General features: G+C 35.9%; 1 protein-coding gene across 1 annotated transcript in view; it reads left to right on the forward strand.

The window, feature by feature from the left end:
* BMPR2 (bone morphogenetic protein receptor type 2) overlaps nt 1-21,573 on the forward strand; it is a 145,353-nt gene that overhangs the window by 96,469 nt on the left and 27,311 nt on the right. The window contains 3 exon segments of the mRNA NM_001306123.1: nt 16,798-16,908; nt 17,990-18,081; nt 20,825-21,055. Of these exon segments, the coding sequence (NP_001293052.1) occupies nt 16,798-16,908; nt 17,990-18,081; nt 20,825-21,055 (434 nt within the window).

Below are 21,573 nucleotides of genomic sequence, written 5' to 3' on the forward strand. Positions count from 1 at the left end.
AAAAATTCTGATTTATGCTCTGCTGTTTGTTAAGATTAGAAATTCTAATTTCAGCATCTGGCAGCAAATGTCTTTATCTCACACTAAGCTAGAAACGAAAGCCTACATTCAGAGACATGGACATTGGCATAGGGCCACAGGTAGGTTTTTAGCTATTGTGAATTTATAGTGATTTTTTTCAGTTTTTGCTGCTTCTGTGACAGCATTAAAGCGATTGAGTAGACAGAAAATGGGTAATAAGAATGTCTTAAAAATTTTTTTTGCTTAATACTTCATGAAACATTTTAGTAAGAATCAAAACAAAACATGTTGTTCCTTTTTATACTTACTAAAAATATTATTAGATATAATACACTACCATATACACTACCATATGTAAAATAGTTTGCCAGTATGAATTTGTTGTATGACTCAGGGAGCTCAAACCCGGCTCTGTGCAGCCTAGAGAGTTGGGAGGTGGGAGAGAGGTTCAAAAGGGAGGGGCATATGTATACCTATGGCTGATTCATGTTGATGCATGGCAGAAACCAACACAATGTTGTAAAGCAATTATCCTTCAAGTAAAAATAAATAAATTAAAATGTTAAAAAAATACTAGTGGAGAAGAAGTGGCACAAAAGAAATAGAGGAATACATTCCTGTAGAAAATATTAATTCTTCAATGCTGTAGGTGTTGTTTAGTTGCTAAGTCGTGTCTGACTCTTTGCGACCCCATGAACTGTAGCCCTCCAAGCTCCTCTGCCCATGAGATTTTCCAGGCAAGAATACTGAAGTGGGTTGCCATTTCCTTCTCCAGGGGATCTTCCCCACCCAGGGATCACACCCAAGTGCATTGGTAGGCAGATTCTTGACCACTGAGCCATGAGGGAAGCCCCATGATAAGAATATAATCGACTATAATGCTATAGTAACAAGATTCTATTTATACATGTTATATGTTCTTGGTCAGACAGTTTTGATTCCGAAGTTTTGCTAGCTCTATCCTATTGAAAGTCCATCCCATTTCACGTTTACCAACTTGACCCTAACTCTAAAAAAGAATAGACTGATATTTAAAAATAAATGTCTTCTGTGGATATTGATATCCACAGAATATCAATGTGGGTATTGATCAAGAAATAATTTTTATGTCTTCATTTCAATAACTACAATAAATTTTCTTGTCTTTTATGATTTCCAGTTCCATATGTGTTCTGTACCTATTGGCCTGCATTAACTGTGCTTCATTTTCTTGTTGTATCTCTTTGATTACTGAGAACCTTTTGCATCTTTTCATATGGAAGAACTCATTAGTCTTAAATCCATAAATATTTAGTGGTTTCAGATGCCAACATATCATAAAAAGTAGAGTTAAAGATACATGAAAATTTTCCAGTACATCCAAAACTAAGATGAAACTGGGTTCTAGGAATCTTTTATCAGTAGAAATTAATAAGAGGCCAGACACGAAATTCAGGCAAGGCTTTATTGAGACTTCTGTTGTAGCAGGAGGGAGTGAAAATAAGTAAAATGTTCCCTTGTTCCTTCGCTGAGGGTCAAAGGATGGGAACCAGGTGCCTTTTAGGGGTGGGTCCACAAGTCCGGCCAGGGGGGGTGATGGGGTGGCTTACTCATCCCATTGGTGGCGCTATGTACAGGGGTTACTTGCAGTACCCTGCTTTTGCTTCTGCCTCCTCAGAAGTGCAGTTGGGTTTTTCATCTTTTTTGTATCTTATTGTTCATAATTTGCCCCATCTGTGAATGCATGCAGTTATTTTTAAGGCCCTTTTGGTTTGTATTTTGTTCTTTGAAGAGACACTGGTCCAGTTGCAGGCCCTGCAGCAAAAGGTCCCAGGTTCCAGCCTGTCTCAAAACCAGCTGTGGTTTGTATAGCAGCTATCTTTAAAATAATACGTTGGTTTTTAAAAATTGAGATATTATTGACATATATAACATATTTAGTTTCATATGTTCAACATAATCTTTATAGTAATCTTGACATTCTCTGTGCATGCATGGTGAGTCACTTCAGTTGTGTCTGACTCTTTGTGACCCTGTGGAATGTAGCCCACCAGGCTCTTCTGTCCATGGGATTCTCCAGGCAACAATACTGGAGTGTGTTGCCTTTTCCTCCCCCAAGGTATCTTCCCAACCCAGAGACTGAACCTGCGTCTCTTAAGCCTACCTACATTGGCCGGCGGTTTCTGTTTTTGTTTTAATATTCCACATAAAAGATCATACGGTATTTTTCTTTCTCTGTCTGATTCATTTTACTTTGCACAATGCCCTCAAGCATGCATCCATGTTGTTGCAAATAAATTTCCTTCCTTTTTTATGGTGAATATTGTATGTGTGTGTATGTATACACATATACCACATTTTTTTATCCATACATTCATCAATAGATACTTCAGTTGTTTCCGTATCTTGGCTATTGAAAATAATACTGCAGTGAGCATGGGGTGCATGTATCTTTTTGAGCTGATGTTTTCATCTTCTCCAGACATCAGTATCCAGAAGTGGAGTTGCTGTGTCATATGTTACTTCTAGTTTTAATTTTTTGAGGAAACTGCATACTGTTTTCCGTAGTAGCTGCACCAGTTTTCATTTCCACTAACAGCACTCACAGCATGTTCTTTTCTCAGCACTTGGCCAACACTTGTTATTTCTTGTCCTTTTGATAAAAAATGTTGGATAGTAGCATGGATGTAGTCACCCTAATATGTTTATCACTGTACCATTTTTTGGCTTTCCCTTTTTCTTCTTTCAATTATTTACTAACTACTATAAAGGCTTAACTAATTTTTTTAAATTAAAATTTTTTTTCGTATTCTTGCCAGTTACTTCAATTACCTTTTAATCCTAGGCTACATCCGCAAGACCTCAGTCTTTTCCATTACATATCCCTATTTTTTTCTAGTTATCCTCTGTATTTCAAGATGTTCAGTAATTTGTTAAATTAATTAAAGATCAATCGATAGAAAGACTGAAAAAGCTTGGTGAAAATGGCTTACCCAACAAGATCTATTGGATTAAAGTTATGAGAAAGCAATATTTAAATGGTTATATGTATCCTATTGACCCCAATTTTGAAGTGTTTTATGATGGAGAAAAGTGGCACTTTTTTTTTTTTTTTAATTGAACTAATAGTTGATTTACAATTCTGTTCTGGTTTCAGGTACATACAAAGTGATTTGATTATATGTTTATATATAGACATATTTATATTCTTTTCCAGATTCTTTTCCATTATAGTTTATTACATGGTACTGAATATAGTTCCCAATGCTGTACGGTAAATCTTGGTCATTTATCTGTTTTATGTATAGTGGTGTGTATCTGTTAATCCCATACTCCTAATTTATCACCCTCTTTCCTCTTTGGTAACCATAAGTTTGTTTTCTACATTGGTGAGTCTATCTTGTAAATAAGTTCATTTGTATTATTTTTTAGATTCCACATATAAGTGATATAATATTTGTCTTTCTGACTTAATTTACTTAGTATGATCATCACTGACTCCTTCTGTGCTGTGAATGGCAATAAAAAAATGGCATTCTTTAATTTCAGTTTCTATTAATATTGGCACAGAGATTAAAAGCCTGATGTTCAATTCAAAATTTAGGCTTTCTGTTTTAGATTTATGGAGGGTTTTTTCTGGATGTCTTTGTTTTTTTGTTATTGTTCTTTGTTTTTTGGTTTTTGTTGCTGTTGTTACCATGGAAAAGAATTTTGTCTGCTGATTTTTATGTGTGATTTTAAGAGAGATTTTTACGTATTTTTTTCCCCATAGAAATTTATACATATATTTAAAAGAATTGTTTACAATTATTTCACTATAAGGGCTTCTCTTTTTCTATCTGTCCTGAGTTCTGCCATACTAATTTGGGGACGATTTTGTCTGCCACAGTGCATTTTATTAAGTAGGGGATCACGTCTTTTCCTTTTTTAAAAAAATCAATCAGACATATCTTAGTGCCCTTCAGCCTAGCAAGTCACATGGTATTCCTAGCTGCCAGAACTGCTGACCAGAGGTCACTGCTTAGAAGTGAAGGAAAAGGAAATTGAGCTTATTATTTCCTTTATCATAGACTAAAAATATACTGAAATAAATGTTAATAGTATCTGTAAAACATTTTTATAACTACTAGAAATTATGTTACTGAGTTCTGGTCTTTATGCATATATCCTGGATATTTTAAAAATAAAAAGTTAACTTCGAAAAAGGTGAGAACTATCCTCATAGAGTGGTTTTTTAAAATTGTGGTAACTTACACGTAACCTAAAGTTGACCATCTTAACCATTTTTAAGTGTATAGTTCAGTTCATTATTGTTATTCAACCAGTCTCCAGTTCTCTTTTCATCTTGCAAATCTGAAGCTCACAAAAGTTAAATAAAATGTTGATCTTCGGGGAGTATTATATGTCTTATTCCACAAAACAACCAAAGTGCTGTGTTTTTAAGTAAACAAATACCATTTATTTTTCCAGTTTTAATAGTTCAGTCAGTAGTTAATAGCAGGGTTATAGGTATTTCTTATATAGCCTCTTTTGTTTGAATGTTAATATGTCTATAATTGTGAGAAAAACAGGTAAAAGTAGAAAAAAAATTTCTTCTAAACTATTCCTAAATGTCTAATTTTTAGATAACCAAAAGTTGTGCATTTTTGCACACATTTGTTTAATATGTTACACTAGAAAGTGTATTTATTTATTTGTCAACTCTTGACAATAAAACTTCTTCAGTAAGCCGCTTCTGAGTTCACTGGCCTTAACAACAAGCATTTATTATGATCACCATTCTTGAAGATCTGCTGGATTTGTCCAATACAGACTATACTCAGGTCCAGGCTGTAGGGTCAGTTCAGGCCTTCACTGTCTGGGGCTCAGGATAAAGGGGCAGCATTCTACTCAGAGCTCAAATAGAATTGCCCTAGCATATTTTAGATATCTGTTAGTTTTATATATTTGCCAGCCTTCGGTTGTCCGCATAAGTCACGTGGCCAAATTCAGTATCAACAGGTGGGGAAGTACATTCTGCCTACCATGAGACCATAGGAGAATGTGAATATATTTCTGTTACAGCAAAGAGAGACTTTTAAAAACCAAGAAGAGTTACTTTCTAAACTTAAAAGGAACATTTCTTTAGCACCTGTATATTTAGCACCAGCTCTTTTTTTCCTAATAAATTCCTTACTTCTTTTAAAATAAAATCTGTTGCTTTTAAGAATGGACATCCAAAATATACCTGCAAGTGGTATAAATCAAAATTATTTTCACTCTGCTACCTTTTACTACAGATACTGTAGTTAGGTGATTTCCTTCGTACTTTAAAATAGCCTATTAGTTACTGTACAGATCAATACTTTTAAAAAATTAGGTTAGTAATTTAAATTGATGATTCTTGAAGTAGATCTGTCAAAGGACTCAGTCCAGTTCAGTTCAGTGGCTCAGTCGTGTCTGACTCTTTGCAACCCCATGAATCGCAGCACTCCAGGCCTCCCTGTCCATCACCATCTCCTGGACTTCACTCAGACTAACGTCCGTCGAGTCCGTGATGCCATCCAGCCATCTCATCCTCGGTCGGCCCCTTCTCCTCCTGCCCCCAATCCCTCCCAGCATCAGAGTCTTTTCCAATGAGTTAGCTCTTCGCATGATGTGGCCAAAGTACTGGAGTTTCAGCTTTAGCATCATTCCTTCCAAAGAACACCCAGGACTGATCTCCTTTAGAATGGACTGGTCGGATTTTCTTGCAGTCCAAGGGACTCACAGGATTAAGACCTATTAAGCAAGTCACTCATTTAAAGAGTAGTATGTCTTGCTTTCCAATTTGATAAAATACTGAGATACTTATAAAAACATAAATTTGTCTTTATCTCACAGAGATTATGTGATAAATATCTTTTGCTTTTGTTAGAAAACCTAGGTAGAGTTGGACTGAAACTGCAACTTCTTACATTGTCCAGCATTTCATTAGTGCTTCTCAGAGGGACAGTTCAGTTCAGTCGCTCAGTCGTGTCCTACTCTTTGTGACTCCACGGACTTTAGCACTCCAGGCTTCCCTGTCCATCACCAACTCCCAGAGCTTGCTCAGACTCATGTCCGTCGAGTCGTTGATGCCATTTAACCATCTCATGCTCTGTCGTTCCCTTCTCCTGCCCTCAGTCTTTCCCAGCATCAGAGTCATCTTCAATATCAGTCCTTCCATTGAATATTCAGGACTAATTTCCCTTAGGATGGACTGGTTTAATCTCCTTGTAGTTCAAGGGACTCTCAAGAGTCTTCTCCAGCACCACAGTTCAAAAGCATCAATTCTTCAGGGATCACCTATTTTTATAGTCCAAGCAGGACATGTCAGTGCCTTTAAGACAAGTTTGTAGACAAAAATATGTTCAGAGGAAAGAAATGAACGTAAAAGCGAAGGAAAGATAAAAAGATGAATTGTAAAAAGGAAGAGTGGAAGACCTAAGAAAGAGAAGTGTCTGTGTTGGAGAATAGTACAGTACCAGCCACAGTTTTTCTAAACTCCACTTTGGCTTCATCACTGCCCTAGGTATTGTGTCACTTTACCATCCTTCTCTCACTGAGGAGTGCGGTTTGTAGGAACTGAGCAATTATCTATAAACAGTGCGAGTGGGAATAATCAATGATGGATGAGCTGATGATCTTTTCATGGAAGACCAGCTGTGCTGTTTCAAAGGTCCCCTTTAAAGAATTTTCAGATAACATGGTAGGTGCTTTGAGGGATGAGGAAATAGTTGGGAAACTATGAAATAGGTAAATTAAGGTTTTAGATATGTATTAAGGATGGTTTCATATGAACTGTCCAATAAGAACATATTTACCTCTGTCCTATCCCTGGTGGCTTAGAGGTTAAAGTGTCTGCCTGCAATGCAGGAGACCTGGGTTCTATCCCTGGGTTGGGAAGATCCCCTGGAGAAGGAAATGGCAACCCACTCCAGTACTCTTGCCTGGAAAATCCCATGGACGGAGGAGCCTCATAGGCTACAGTCCATGGGGTCACAAAGAGTTGGACACAACTGAGCGACGACACGTTTATCTCAATCGCAAGCTTTTGTTTCTTCTCTGTTCTGTCCCAGTTCATCTTTTATTAACTCTGGCCTTTTTGGTTGCTGCTACTACCTCTGCTGCCAAAACAGTAGAAACCATGAGTTTTTCATTTGTCTGCTTGGTTTAATATTCTCCTGTCAATAAAATTGGATAGTTTAAAAGTACTAAATATAAGTGAAAGATCAAATGTGTATATCTGTGTAATGTTTCTATGATGCTTGATAGGGATTAGCTACAATGATCTTTTAATTATTATTATCGTAACTCCTAGGCTCGTTGCAAGGAAAAATATATAGAAGAGCAACCCTGAATGAATTTCATCTGCCCATATAACACAGTTAAATCTTGAAAATGTACTATTGAATAACAGATTCAAGGCACAAAATTTTATTTATATGGAATAGAGAAATGGTCAAAACTAAGCAGGTAAAAAATATAATACTATTATGAAAGCAAGGAAATGATTACCACAAAAGTTAGGATAATGGCTTGTTCTGGGAAGAAGGGTCAGAGTAATGACCCAAGAGTAGGCAAGGATTTGGGGGAACCTAGATGTTCTATTTCTTGGCCTACGTGGTAACTATATGAGTATTTACTTCCTAATAGTTCACCAAACACTGCATTTGTATTATGAACAATTTTGTGTATGTGGGTTATGTTTTGTAATAAAAATGGTTTTAAAAGAAGGAAGCCAATTATGGGAAAAACTAGGAAACAGAAGGAAAAACGATAGCTTTTCTTAATATGTCTTATTTTGCTTTCCTGGGCACAAGTTATGATCATAATGAAAAGAACATCAGTCAGAGGGGCAGGAGTTATTTGTATAATGCAATTTATGTTTTGTTGTCTGGTTGGCAAATGACTGGAAGATACAGCTTCCACTTTTATAGTCAGGTTATTTCATGGTCATTTTCTGAAGGATCTTTAGTATGAATTCTGGATTTCGAAGTATCATTTATATGCCAGTTAGAAAAATTGACTAGCGATCTCTTGAGTGATTTGACATTTTGGTTTGATTCTGTATTGTGAGAATTTAAATTTGCTTTTGGTTTGTTTTACATAATAAATATTGGAATGATTAGATTTCTATTTTAGGCTCAAATTATCTTTTCTAACTCAATTAGGTTATTGATTTCTAAGAAATAGAAATAATTATTTTCAAAAGCTTTTGTGTGCAGTAATGATACTTTTGTTTTGTCATATCTACATGTAAAGCTGAAAAATAAAATCTGAAAAAAATAAAGACAATTACATCCTGGTAGAATTATACCAAAAATATTTTGAGAACATGTCTAATGATGTTTCTTTATACTATTATGAAATTTTTTTTAAAGGTAGCATAGTCTACAGATTAATCTATATCTCCTGTTTAATTGTATTTACTGAGAATTTCAACCTATTTATTTAAATGTTGATTTTAGACTTATTTAATGATTTTATTCCAGTGAAATATAATTAACTTTGTTCATTTTAATTTATTCCTTAATAAGAGATGCAAAATCCTACAATTCAGTCTTTTCAATCACAAAGAAACTATTTTAAAGATATTAAAATTATTATAAAGACTTACATACAAGTTAAGTTTTATAGATTTTGAATACCTTTCCTTTGTTTTCTTTTAAAAAGTTTTTGTAGGGAAGAGGGTTAATGCAGTTTGTTTCGCTTTCTGTCTTTAGTTTCCTGCTGTTCCTTTTATAATTTAGTCATAGAATGCCTAAACTCAACAGAATATGAACTATTTTGTTTACTGTTGTGATTTGTTGTATTTGTTTCTTACAGGCTAGTTCTGTGTACAGTGATTAACAAGGCATATTAAATTTAAAATGATTTTAAATATTCAATATTAAATACCATCTTGGGAAAAATAAGAAATCTGCCTCCACTCAGTTTGTTTTTGGGACATTAAACATAAACATTAATCTGATTATGATTATGGTATAGTTTGCCATTCCAAACATAATAATTAAAACAAGTCAACATTGTTTATTCCTTGTAAAAATATTTGTTCAAAACACTGAGCTGCACGATATATCATCATTCCTGGAAGAGTATTTAGCAATCTGAATTATTTTGCTAAGGAATTCATTTAACTCAGATCACATTAATTGTTTTTATTTTAAATGTTTTTCTCTGCTTTTATGAGAAGCACATGTTTAAATTTTTTGTTAAATTTAAACCCTAATTTGCCTTTCCGCACTGAAGTTGTAAAAGATTAAGGAGCCAACATAACCAGTTTGTGTTATGTTTCAGATTTCCTTTGTTGCTTACTGCACATGCAACAATGTTGTTCTTTCTTTGACACAGACCCAGACAAAGGCTAAGTGTAGCAAGGAAGCAGACAGCAGGCCTCCAGTAGTGGCCCCTGCCTGGCTCCAGGATTTGTAAACAGAAACATCCCAGGCTCCAGTGAGGCAGACAGCAGTTCCCTGTCTGTTCTGCATTCAGGAAGCCCTTGCTTTTACAAGCCCAGACATTGCACCCAGGCATACATAGCTGTGTTTACATTTGGCTGAGTATTTAACTGCAAAGGCTAATAGGGAAGAAGAAGAGGGTGTATTAGAACTAGCGGGACACAACAATTTCAGGGATAGCTTATATATAGCATATATGTTTCTTTTAAATATATTTTATAAAAAGAAATAAAAGTTTGTAGTTTTTTTGGTAAACATTTTTTTAAATTACACACGTATGTGAATACATATATTGAAATATTTTTCCTGGAAGTTTTTAAGGGATTTCATATTTTAGATCATGTGACATATCCTGAAAGCTTTTACTTTAAAATATTTAGCCATTAGCATGATTTTAATATGTTTAAAATCTATTTTAACACCCCTTTTCCTTACTATTATGTGGATTAATCTCTATTTTAGAGTTTGCATTATTTTATGAAATGTTATCTTTAACTTGTGTAAATTTGTTGTGTTTAACTTGTGTGAATTTGAGAATAAAAGCAAAGAGAATGCTGAACCTTCAAAAAATAAAAACTAAAAGAAAAAACAGACTTTTGGCAAGGACTTTGAAGCCACCAAGTATAAATACCTTTTAAAAATGGTTTTATTTTAATAGCAAATTATAGGAAGAGCACAGAAGACAGACAACATTAAAAATCTGTTATTGCATGTAGTACAGCTCTGAAAAGTATAGTAAATGGGTGGAATCTACTGTATGGTAAAAATGTTACAAACACCATTCAGTTACTGTCAATAAGAAGTTTGCTTAGTTTTTAAAAAAAAACATCAAAGTGGTGGCATTGTCCAGAAACATTTAACAGGTTTATTTATAACTTTTATGACATTAAACTGCTAAAACTTGTTCACTGAGACATTTTGACTTGCATTTGTGCTTTTGTGTGTCCACATTTATATTAAAAATTGACATACAAGTTTAAATGGAAAAACTGCCAATACCTGATCTGTCCTCTACTTTTCCACTAGGAATCCTATTTTTTGACTGCACAAGGGGAAATGTCTGATATTCAGAATTAATGAATAACAGGAAGGAGGGGGGATTTTTTTTTTTTTAATGAGAATGAAATGTTTTCCATCAGAGTGGGTTCTTAAGCTCATTTTTCACACATGTAGCATACTGGTTGAATGTTTTTTGGCATTATTTTATACATTTGACATGGGTAACACACAGGTTTGTGTCTTTAGTAAAGGCCAAACACACAGGCTTCATTTGCTTCCTGCACTGTGAAAGTGCAGATTTGTTTTGACTTCCTGGGTAATTTCTCACACTAGATATTGAAAGGAAAATTTGGCAATCAAATTTCAGTGAACTCTTAATAATGTCTAATTTTATGGACTGCTGCAGTACCAAGTCTCTATCAATTAATTTTCTTTACTATTAGCAGCCATAATAGATGCTACAGAATTTTTCTGTTAGTTTTTTTCTATTTTTAGAAAAGTCCCTTAGACTTTTTTAAAAGTGTGTTTTCTTTAAATTTATATTCATTTATAACAAATTAAGCTGTCTGTTCTTAAAACCTGAGTTCAGTTCAGTCGCTCAGTCATGTCCGACTCTTTGTAACCCCATGAATCGCAGCATGCCAGGCCTCCCTGTCCATCACCATTTCCCGGAGTTCACTTAGACTCACGTCCATCGAGTCCGTGATGCCATCCAGCCATCTCATCCTCTGTCGTCCCCTTCTCCTCCTGCCCCGAATCCCTCCCAGCATCAGGGTCTTTACCAGTGAGTCAACTCTTCGCGTGAGGTGGCCAAAGTACTGGAGTTTCAGCTTTAGCATCATTCCTTCCAAAGAAATCCCATGGCTGATCTCCTTCAGAATGGACTGGTTGGATCTCCTTGCAGTCCAAGGGGCTCTCAAGAGTCTTCTCCAACACCACAGTTCAAAAGCATCAATTGTTTGGCACTCAGCCTTCTTCACAGTCCAACTCTCACATCCATACATGACCACAGGAAAAACCATAGCCTTGACTAGATGGACCTTAGTCAGCAAAGTAATGTCTCTGCTTTTGAATATACTATCTAGGTTGGTCATAACTTTTCTTCCAAGGAGTAAGCGTTTTTTAATTTCATGGCTGCAGTCACCATCTGCAGTGATTTTGGAGCCCAAAAAAATGAAGTCTGACACTGTTTCCACTGTTTCCCCATCTATTTCCCATGAAGTGATGGGACTGGATGCCATGATCTTCATTTTCTGAATGTTGAGCTTTAAGCCAACTTTTTGAGCTAGACTATAAAAACCTTAAGGCAAGTATATTGACAACATAAAGAAGAGATTGCAAAGGATGAGATGGAAAAATTGCAAATCAGATGCAGTAATCCAGGAAAACTCAAAGGTGTGAGAATCCTTAATAGTCCTTGAGAATATCACCATAGACTAGTTGACATACAAAATTATGGTCCAATCATGTAGAAGTTTGCTCCAGTATGTTTAGTTTGAGAAGGCATAAGAAATACACACTTTTACTTTTAAGAGCATTTTATACAAAATGCTTTAAGTTAAAAAAACATATTTAATTGTAGATACTATCTTTTTTAAAAATTGTATTTATTTTTAGTGGATTGTCGATTGCTTTACAGTATTCGTTTGTTTTCTGTCATACATTAACATGAATTAGCCATATGTGTACATAGTCCCCTTCCCCTTGAATTTCCCTCCCACGTTCCACGCTTTCTCACCCCTCTAGGTTATTTCAGAATTCCTTGAGTCATACAGCAAATTTCCATTGTCTGTCTGTTTTAGGTTAGTATATATGCTTCCATGCTACTCATTGTCTTTTACCAAGATTTTTTGCTCTTCTGTGCTAATCGTTTTACTGTGGTGCTACTGGGCAAGGTAAATTGCCCTCCACCGCCCCCCCCCCCTTTTCGGAATCGGTAGAAATAAGGAGCTTAGTTTTGAATATGTTGTTTAGATAGCTCTAAAATATTCAATTGGGAATATAAAGTATATTTGTTAAAGGAATGGTATGTACATCAATTGATTGTTGTTGTTGTTGTTTGGTCTCTAAGTCATGTCTGACTCTCTCAGACCCCATGGGCTGCAGTATGCCAGACTTCCCTGTCCTTCACTATCTCCCAGAATTTGCTGAAACTCATGTCCATTGAGTAAGAGATGCCATACAACCATCTCATCCTCTGTTGCTGCCTTCTCCTCCTGCCAACAGTCTTTCCCATCATGAAGGTCTTTTCCAGTGAATCAGCTCTTCGCATCAGGTGGCTAAAGTATTGGAGCTTCAGCTTCAGCATCAGTCCGTCCAGTGAATATTCAGGGTTGATTTCATTTAGGTTTGACTGGTGTGATCTTGCTGTCCAAATGGATCCCCAGGAGTCTTCTCCAACACCATAGTCCAAAAACATCAGTTCTTCAGCACTCAGACTTCTTTATGGTCCAACTCTCATATCTGTACATGACTACAAAGTAATGTCTCTGCATTTTAATATACTACCTGGCTTGTTATAGCTTTTCTTTCAAGGAGCAAGCATCTTTTAATTTCATGGCTATAGTCACCATCAGCAGTGATTTTGGAGCCCAAGAAAATAAGTCTGTCACTGTTTTCCATTTTTTTCCCCATCTATTTGCCTTGAAGAGGTAGGACCAGATGCCATGATCTTAGTTTTTTGAATGTTGAGATTTAAGCCAACTTTTTCATTCTCTTCTTTCACCTTCATCAAGAGGCTCTTTAGTTCCTCTTTGCTTTCTGCCATTAATTGTAGTCACTCAGTCATGTCTGACTCTTTGTGACCCCGTGGACTGTAGCCTACCACACTCCTCCGTCCATGGGATTTTCCAGCTAAGAATACTGGAGTGGGTTGCCATTTCCTTCTCCAGGAGATCTTCCCAACCCAGGGATTGAATCCAGGTCTCCCGCATTGTAGGCAGACACTTTACCATCTGAGCCACCAGGGAAGTCCATTCTGCCATTAGAGTGGCATCATATACATATCTGAAGTTATTCATATTTTTCCCAGTAATCTTGATTCCAGCTTGTGATTTATCTAGTTTATAGCATTTCACATGGTGTACTCTGCATATAAGTTAAATAAGCAGGGTGGGTGGCAATATACAGCCTTGATGTACTCCTTTCCCAGTTTTTAACTAGTCCATTGTTCCATGTCTAGTTCTAACTGGTTTTTTGTGGGGGGGTTTTTTTTTTTTTTTTTTTACATGCATATAAGTTTCTCAGGAGGCAGGTTAGGTGGTCTGGTATTCCCATCTCTTTAAGAATTTTCCACAGTGTGTTGTGATCCTTGTTAATTGTTTACAAAGTGAAAGTCACTCAGATGTGTCCCAACTCTCTGCGACCCCATGGACTGTAGAGTCCATGGAATTCTCCAGGACAGAATACTGCAGTGGGTAGGCTTTCTCTTTTCGAGGAGATCTTCCCAACCCAGGGATCAAACCCAGGTCTCTTGCATTGCGGGTAGATTCTTTACCAGCAAAGCCACAAGGGAAGCCCAAGAATACTGGAGTGGGTAGCCTATCCCTTCTCCAGCAGAATGCAGTTATTTAATTCATATATTCTAGAAATCAGCTGTTTATGTCTTAATCAAAGAGATTTTCAAGGTGCATTCACATAATTATTTGTACACAGCTAAATAGTTGTGTCAGATAAAAGCTTGTGAGTTCTAGTTCCTCAACATTGGTTTAGAGAATGCAAATTTTGACTCTTCCTACAAGTTTCCTGTTCAAGAATGTCTTCATTTAGGCCAAATGTGAAACATAGTACTTCATATTTCCATCCCTGTGGTTTTTCAACATCTGGCCTGTTCAGAGAGTATCACTTGCCTTTTATTACTTATAAATTCAGCAGTTATGTTCTTTCAAGCATGTTTAAATCACACCCCTTTAAACGTCTGTCAGTGGCTCAACTACCATTTTTAAGACTGGGTACATAGCTCTTCTCAGCTATTTCAGGTTTTCTTTCCATAGTAAAGAAACATATAATGACTATAAAATCTATTGAATTCCACTACAGAATAAGATGGATTTTTATTTAGGTTTTTGGCCCCTTTGTCTTTAAATCTTCTCCATTGTTTAAAGATAATGCCATGCTTATTAATTTTGCTAAATAAAATGTGGATCTTTTGCAGAAGAAAACCTTACCTGATTATGGTTCTAATGGTAGCCATTGCTTTGTAATCTGAAAATGTCATTATCAAAACCATTTACATATAGATAATGCTGAACAGGCTGCTGTTTGAATAGATACACAACTGTGAGAAACATTTTTTGATTTATGACTGCATTTGTTCCTTATAGAATCTGTTCTTTTTTTATTTCTGCAATATTCTTGTTGACTTCATAATCAGTGCCAAGCTTTTCCTCATAAACACCATTCCAAAACTTCTGATTTCGTATCAGTCTGATCTATCTAGCAATGATTTTTTAACAGCTTATAGCTATGCAGAACAGTTTAATTATATTCATACTTAGCATCTTTTAAATGGGTTTTTTCTCCCTCCCCTTCTATAGATCATTCTAAATAAATAATTTGATTATCCCATGTTGATGATTCTTCTAAGATGTAGATAGCCCGGTTTATTTGATTTATTATGTGCCTATTTTAGTAATCTTACAGTGTTTTTATAATCTTATAATGTCTTATAGTGTTTTTAAGACATCATTAACTCATGTATGTGTTTGAATTACACAAAAGAATAAATACCCATTTAAATAATTAGCCTTTCTAATTTGGAAATAGGAAACCTGTGTTTCATATTAGATTTGTGAATTTTATTAATCCAGTTAGAGAACAGCTTCATTCTATCAAAAATAAATTTTGTCTGTCACGTTTGCTACTGATAATTTGTCTCTGTACATCCACACTGAATTGAATCTCGGAGACAGAGTTTGTGTGAAATGGAAGAGAATAACTTTATTGCTTTGCCAGGCAAAGGGGGCAATAGCCAGCTGATGCCCTCAAAACTGTGTCTTAACCTGGGAGAGATGGTTTGTGAGGAGTCTCACAGTCAAGGAGTGGGGTTGCCTATAAGGACCTGAGTTCCTGGAAGGCCTGCATTCTTTCAGTTTAGGGTTCATCTGGTGGTCTCCTGATGGGATTCTGGGATTCTGTGGTAACTGTGACCTTCTCTCTGGAATGAAGAATGCTTCCTCAACTAGTTAACATGTTCCATTTGGTGGAGGTTTTAGTACTGTTGAAGAACTCAAGGATGTTGATACGTATATTCCTTGAGGAGGAACCAGGACCCTGCTCCAAAACTGCACTATTGTTTCTTGATTGCTCCTCCATTTCTCTGCAGCCTCTCATTTTATTGATTAGCAACTGTTTGAATCTATCCTTTGAAACTCAAGGGAATTCTTAAAGGCTGAATGAAACCTATTTCCTTCAAGCAAGGAACAGAGGACATGGGGTTTTGCACCCAGAAACCCCACAAGGTCCTTCTTGGTTTTACATTGGTGCTAAAATTGCAGGCAGGTACTTCTTTTTAAATGTTAGATGAAATTGGATTTAATTTCATATGTCCTTTTATTATTTCATTATAAGCTGTAGTTATTTCCTAAGTTTTTACCTTGGGAAACTACAAGTAGAGGAGCAAATTAAATCCAAAGTAAGCGAAGAAAAAGAGTAGAAGTTAGATGAGGGATCAGTTGAGTTGAAAACAGGAAATTAATAGAAAAAAAGCAACAAAACCAAAAGCTATTTCTTTAAAAAGATCAATAAAGTTGATAAACTTCTAGCAAGGCTTCCAAGATAAAATTTAAAAAAATAAATATGTAATAATCAGAAATGAAAGAAATGTCATACCTACAGATCCCATAAAGGAAAATTATGAACAACTTTTTGTTAACAAATTCAATAGCTTCAATCAATGGACCGATTCCTCGAAAGGTACAATCTACCACAATTCACATGGGGAGAAGTATATAATCTGAATAGGTATTTATTTATTAAAGAAATTCGATAAATAATTAATACCTCCTTAAACCAAAAGTACCAAGCTGAGATGGTTTCACTGTTGAATTCTAGCAACTGTTTAAAGAAGAAATGATGCTGGTTATCTACAACTTCTCCTAGAAAATAGAAGCACAACTACCAGGCATTTAAGTGTTCTGGGTCTGTATAAAATAATTTGTATGATTAAATCTCTGTGCAATTTTCAATTATTAGAAATTTGTTATTAATTTTTGTTTCTTTTCCATTGACGCAAAAACATTGCTGATTTGACTATATATTATTATAGCCTGTCTGTAAGTAGTTAGCAAAATACTGGAAAGAAAGGATGACTGTATTTTAAAATTTTACTTTCTTTTAGGTCCACCTCATTCATTTAACCGAGATGAGACAATAATCATTGCATTGGCATCAGTCTCTGTATTAGCTGTTTTGATAGTTGCCTTATGCTTTGGATATAGGATGCTGACAGGTAAAAATGCAGGTTTTTGTTCTGTTTATTATTTATTTTGTAATGTTTATTAAACATTGTGTTTAATCAGAATTGAATTTCTTTAAAAAACAATTTTTCATTGTAAAAAGCATCTGTTTGCTGCAGTAGTCCTGGAGCCATCCTTCTGTCTTAAACTTTTTCCCCTAGTCTTTGTGAAAGGTTTCAAACGTATACAGAATAGTCATCACCCAGCTTCAATGATTGTCTCGTCTGTATATCATCTATAGGCCCACTCACCCTACCCTTCCATGCTGTTGGATTATTTTGAAATAAATTGAAAGTATCCCTTAATATATAAATGTTTTAGTATTATGTCTGGAGTATAAAGACTTAAAATATATATAACCACAATACCATTTTCACATCTAAGAATAACAATAATTAAAAATAAATCCTAATCATTAGCTGTCTGCTACTGCTGCTGCTGCTAAGTCACTTCAGTTGTGTCCAACTCTGTGCATCCCCATAGACGGCAGCCCACCAGGCCCCTCCATCCCTGGGATTCTCCAGGCAAGAACACTGGAGTGGGTTGCCATTTCTTTCTCCAATGCATGAAAGTGAAAAGTGAAAGTGAAGTCACACAGTCGAGTCCGACTCTTAGCTATCCCTTGGACTGCAGCCTACCAGGTTCCTCCGTCCATGGGAGTTTCCAGGCAAGAGTACTGGAGTGGGTCGCCAGTGCCTTCTTGCATCATCTGTCTAGTTGGTTCTAATAAACGTTTGATTTGATAAGCTTCTTAGGAAATGAGCACCCATTCATTGATTTGAATAATTTTAATAAAACCTTCCTTGATATTTCTGTCCATTTCTTAGGGTTTTATACTGGGTGTACTGGAACCATCTCCCAGAGTTTAGCTTTCATGTTATTCATTATTTATCTTCATTTATAGATGATTCTTAGTTTACTAGATAGTTTTAGTCCCATTGATATTAGGTATAAGTTATGCTGTCTGTCCTTCTGCAGATCTTCTATTTAACTGTAATATATAAAAATGTATAATAAGTATTTTCACTTTTAAGAGAACCACTAATTAGCAAGCTCTTTTTCTGATTTCTGTAGGAGACCGCAAACAAGGTCTTCACAGTATGAATATGATGGAGGCAGCAGCGTCAGAGCCCTCTCTTGACCTAGATAATCTGAAACTGCTGGAGGTAAGATTGCTTTCAGATTATAGATTGTTTTTTTTCTTTCTGTCCACATAGTACATCTGAGACCGTGATTAATTCATTTATTCAATGACCATTTATTATAAATTTTGTATCAAGACCTCTTCAAGGCACTGAGAATGTTGGTGACCAATACAGATACATGGGCTTATATTCTAGTGAGAAGTAGTCTACAAGAGGGTAAATAAATGAAGATATAGTTGACCCTTGAACAACATGAGTGTGAACTGTATGGGTCCACGTGTACACAGATATTTTTCAATAGTAGATATTATTCCACCATCCATATTTGACTAAATCTGTGGCTGTAGAACCATGGACCAGAAGAAACATGTTTGTATGAAGTGTTACCTGTAAGCTTTATGTGGATTTTTGGACTATGTGGAAATTAGGTGTCCCTAACCCCACATTGTGGAAAGGTCATTATATATTTCAAGTAGTAGTAAGTGCTGTGGAGAAAAAAAATGCAAATGAGATGAGAAAATTACAGAAAGGGGTTAGTAAGGAAAGTATATTCAGAAAGGAGATAATCTTTGAGTAGAGATTTGAACAGAGTATGGGAATAAAGATACAAATTCTCAGAGAAAATGTACAGGCAAGGAATCCACGTTGCTTCAGTCGTGTTCGACTCTGTGCGATCCCATAGACGGCAGCCCACCAGGCTCCCCCGTCCCTGGGATTCTCTAGGCAAGAACACTGGAGTGGGTTGCCATTTCCTTCTCCAGTGCATGAAAGTGAAAAGTGAAAGTGAAGTCGCTCAGTCGTGTCCGACTCTTAGCGACCCTATGGACTGCAGCCCACCAGGCTCCTCCGTCCATGGGATTTTCCAGGTAAGAGTACTGGAGTGGGGTGCCATTGCCTTCTCTGAAGAAATCCATAGTAGATGCCAAATAAACATTACTTGTTTGTATATGTATTATGTATTGTATAGGTACATACAAATATTATGTTCTGCATAAAATTAAATTTTCATTTGGTAATATCTCAGCCTGTGTTAAAAGTCTCACCATGATGAATGTTTTTATGCCATTTATTAGGATAACTGAATTATAATGTCTAAACCAGAGACTGTTAAATGATAAGATCTGGTATATAAAACATTTTAAGAACTTTCTTTTTGGGAGGAAAATACAATAAAAGTGAAAAGCAAAATTCAAAAAAGGTATTTCAGTGTATAAATAATTGATAAAGAGCTGGTAGAAATCAACATGACATAAAGAATCCATTAAAAATAGACAAAAGAGATGAATTTTCAATTCACAGAAGTAAGTATGCCTAGTAGTAGTAGTGGTAGTCACTCAGTTGTGTCCAGCTCTTTGCGACCCCATGGACTGTAACTCGCCAGGCTCCTCTGTCCATTGAATTCTCCATGCAGGAATACTGGAGTGGATTGCCATTCCCTTCTCCAGAGGATCTTCCTGATCCAGGAATTGAACCTGGGTCTCCTGCATTGCAGGCAGATTCTTTACCATCTGGCTTCCCTGGTGGCTCAGATGGTAAACCATCTGCCTACAATGTGGGAGACCTGGGTTCGATCCCTGGGTTGGGAAGTTCCCTGGGAAAAGGAAATGGCAACCCACTCCAGTATTCTTGTCTGGAAAATCCCATGGACAGAGGAGTCTAGTAGGCTACAGTCCATGGGGTCACAAGGAGTCAGACACAACTGAGTGACTTCGCTTTCTTTACCGTCTGAGCTACAGGGAAGTATGCCTAGTAAATGTATAATAAGATGTCCATTTTAGTAAATTGGAAAAAATATGAATTAAAACCATTAGGATATTGTTCTGGATTGAGTAAAAGAAACACTTCAATCATTGCTGATTTAACTTTGCTTTGATATAGCGTTTCTAAAGGGCAATCTTATCTGTTTGTAAATATTTAAATTAGGAATAGTGAATGAAATATAACAAATAATCATTAAGTAAATGGTGGTACATTCCTAAGCTTTTTTCAGTAAAAAGGCAGAGAAGTTGCAGAAACCAGAAATGAAGAGAACAGTTGCAAATTGCTGGGGGTTTTGTTTGAGTAATTTTTTATTGTATTGTACTAAAATCTGTGAATGTTATGTTGTGAAGACTCTGTATTCTGTTCGGTTCTTATAAAGTGTGTTCATTTCATTGTTGGTTTTGGTAGGCAGTTATCTCAGTTAGGCATATTACAAACTTATCTCTTGTTACTGATCCTTTACGTGGAGTCTGTCCGATGCATTAGTTGGATTTCCCACTCTTTGACTCTCCTTTTTGGGATTCTGCCTTCATTCTCCATCAGCAATGGTTGCCCTAAATTCTGTTCCCTGGTTTCTCAGGCCAGAAACATTTCTATTGCAGTTTTTGATCCAATACACAGTGCAGATTTCAGCCTGCTCACAGACTGAACGCTATAAGATGAGTATCTCAGCCTATGCCATTTCTTTCTTTTAAATGTTAACTCCTCTCAGGATCTACCTACTTTTTTTCATTCCGCCGCTGTTTTAGATTTCTTTTAAAAAATTTTGTTCAGAGTTTATAATTGTCATCTGTGGAGGGACTGGATATGGTACTTGTTTCTGAGCTGTGTAGGATGCCTAATTTGTTAGTTTATTGATAATGGAGTAATTCAGACTAAGCATTAGAGACCTGATAGATACATACAGATTTATACTTAATTATTTAGTAAATTTGATTGTTCAGTTGTGAAGAAATAACATCTTGTTGTTTTTTTTTTTTTTTTTTTCAAAACAAACTTACAGCTGATTGGCCGGGGTCGATATGGAGCTGTATATAAAGGTTCCTTAGATGAACGTCCAGTTGCTGTAAAAGTGTTTTCCTTTGCAAACCGTCAGAATTTTATCAATGAGAAGAACATTTATAGAGTGCCTTTGATGGAACATGACAACATTGCTCGCTTTATAGTTGGAGATGAGAGAGTCACTGCAGATGGACGCATGGAGTATTTGCTTGTGATGGAGTATTATCCCAATGTAAGTTCTTCTTAAAAAGTTTACTGAAATTTATGTTAATCGGATTTGTAAGAGGATCCCCATTAGGTTGAGAGTTGCTGGTTTGCAAACTATTAATGGTCTACAGTGAAATAAGGATTTTATCCCAGAATGTGAATGAAACTGTTCAGTGCCCTGAACCTCTGTCACTCTGTCTCTGTCTCTCTCTGCCTCTCTGTCTCTCTCTTAGCAAGACTTCTTGATGAAGGAGGGAGTGCTTTGATTGACATTTACTCTGATGCATGCTCTTTATCTCAGCCTGGTAGTAAAGAATTTATGGATGAGGACCTTGAGTAGCAATGACACATATATTTACAAAAGCCTTCTGATTGTAAAAAAGTTTTCGACTTGTAAAACATAATAGGATAATTTGGTTTTGTCCTGGTGAAAGATACCGTGTAAAGAAACAGTTTTTCTATCTTAAGTTGATAAATCAAAGAAGCCTTTAAAATGAAATTAAATAACCTTTCATAATTTTTAATACCGGAGGCATAAAAATT

Source organism: Ovis aries, chromosome 2 (genome assembly GCF_016772045.2).
Source record: "Ovis aries strain OAR_USU_Benz2616 breed Rambouillet chromosome 2, ARS-UI_Ramb_v3.0, whole genome shotgun sequence".
NCBI lineage: Eukaryota > Metazoa > Chordata > Mammalia > Artiodactyla > Bovidae > Ovis > Ovis aries.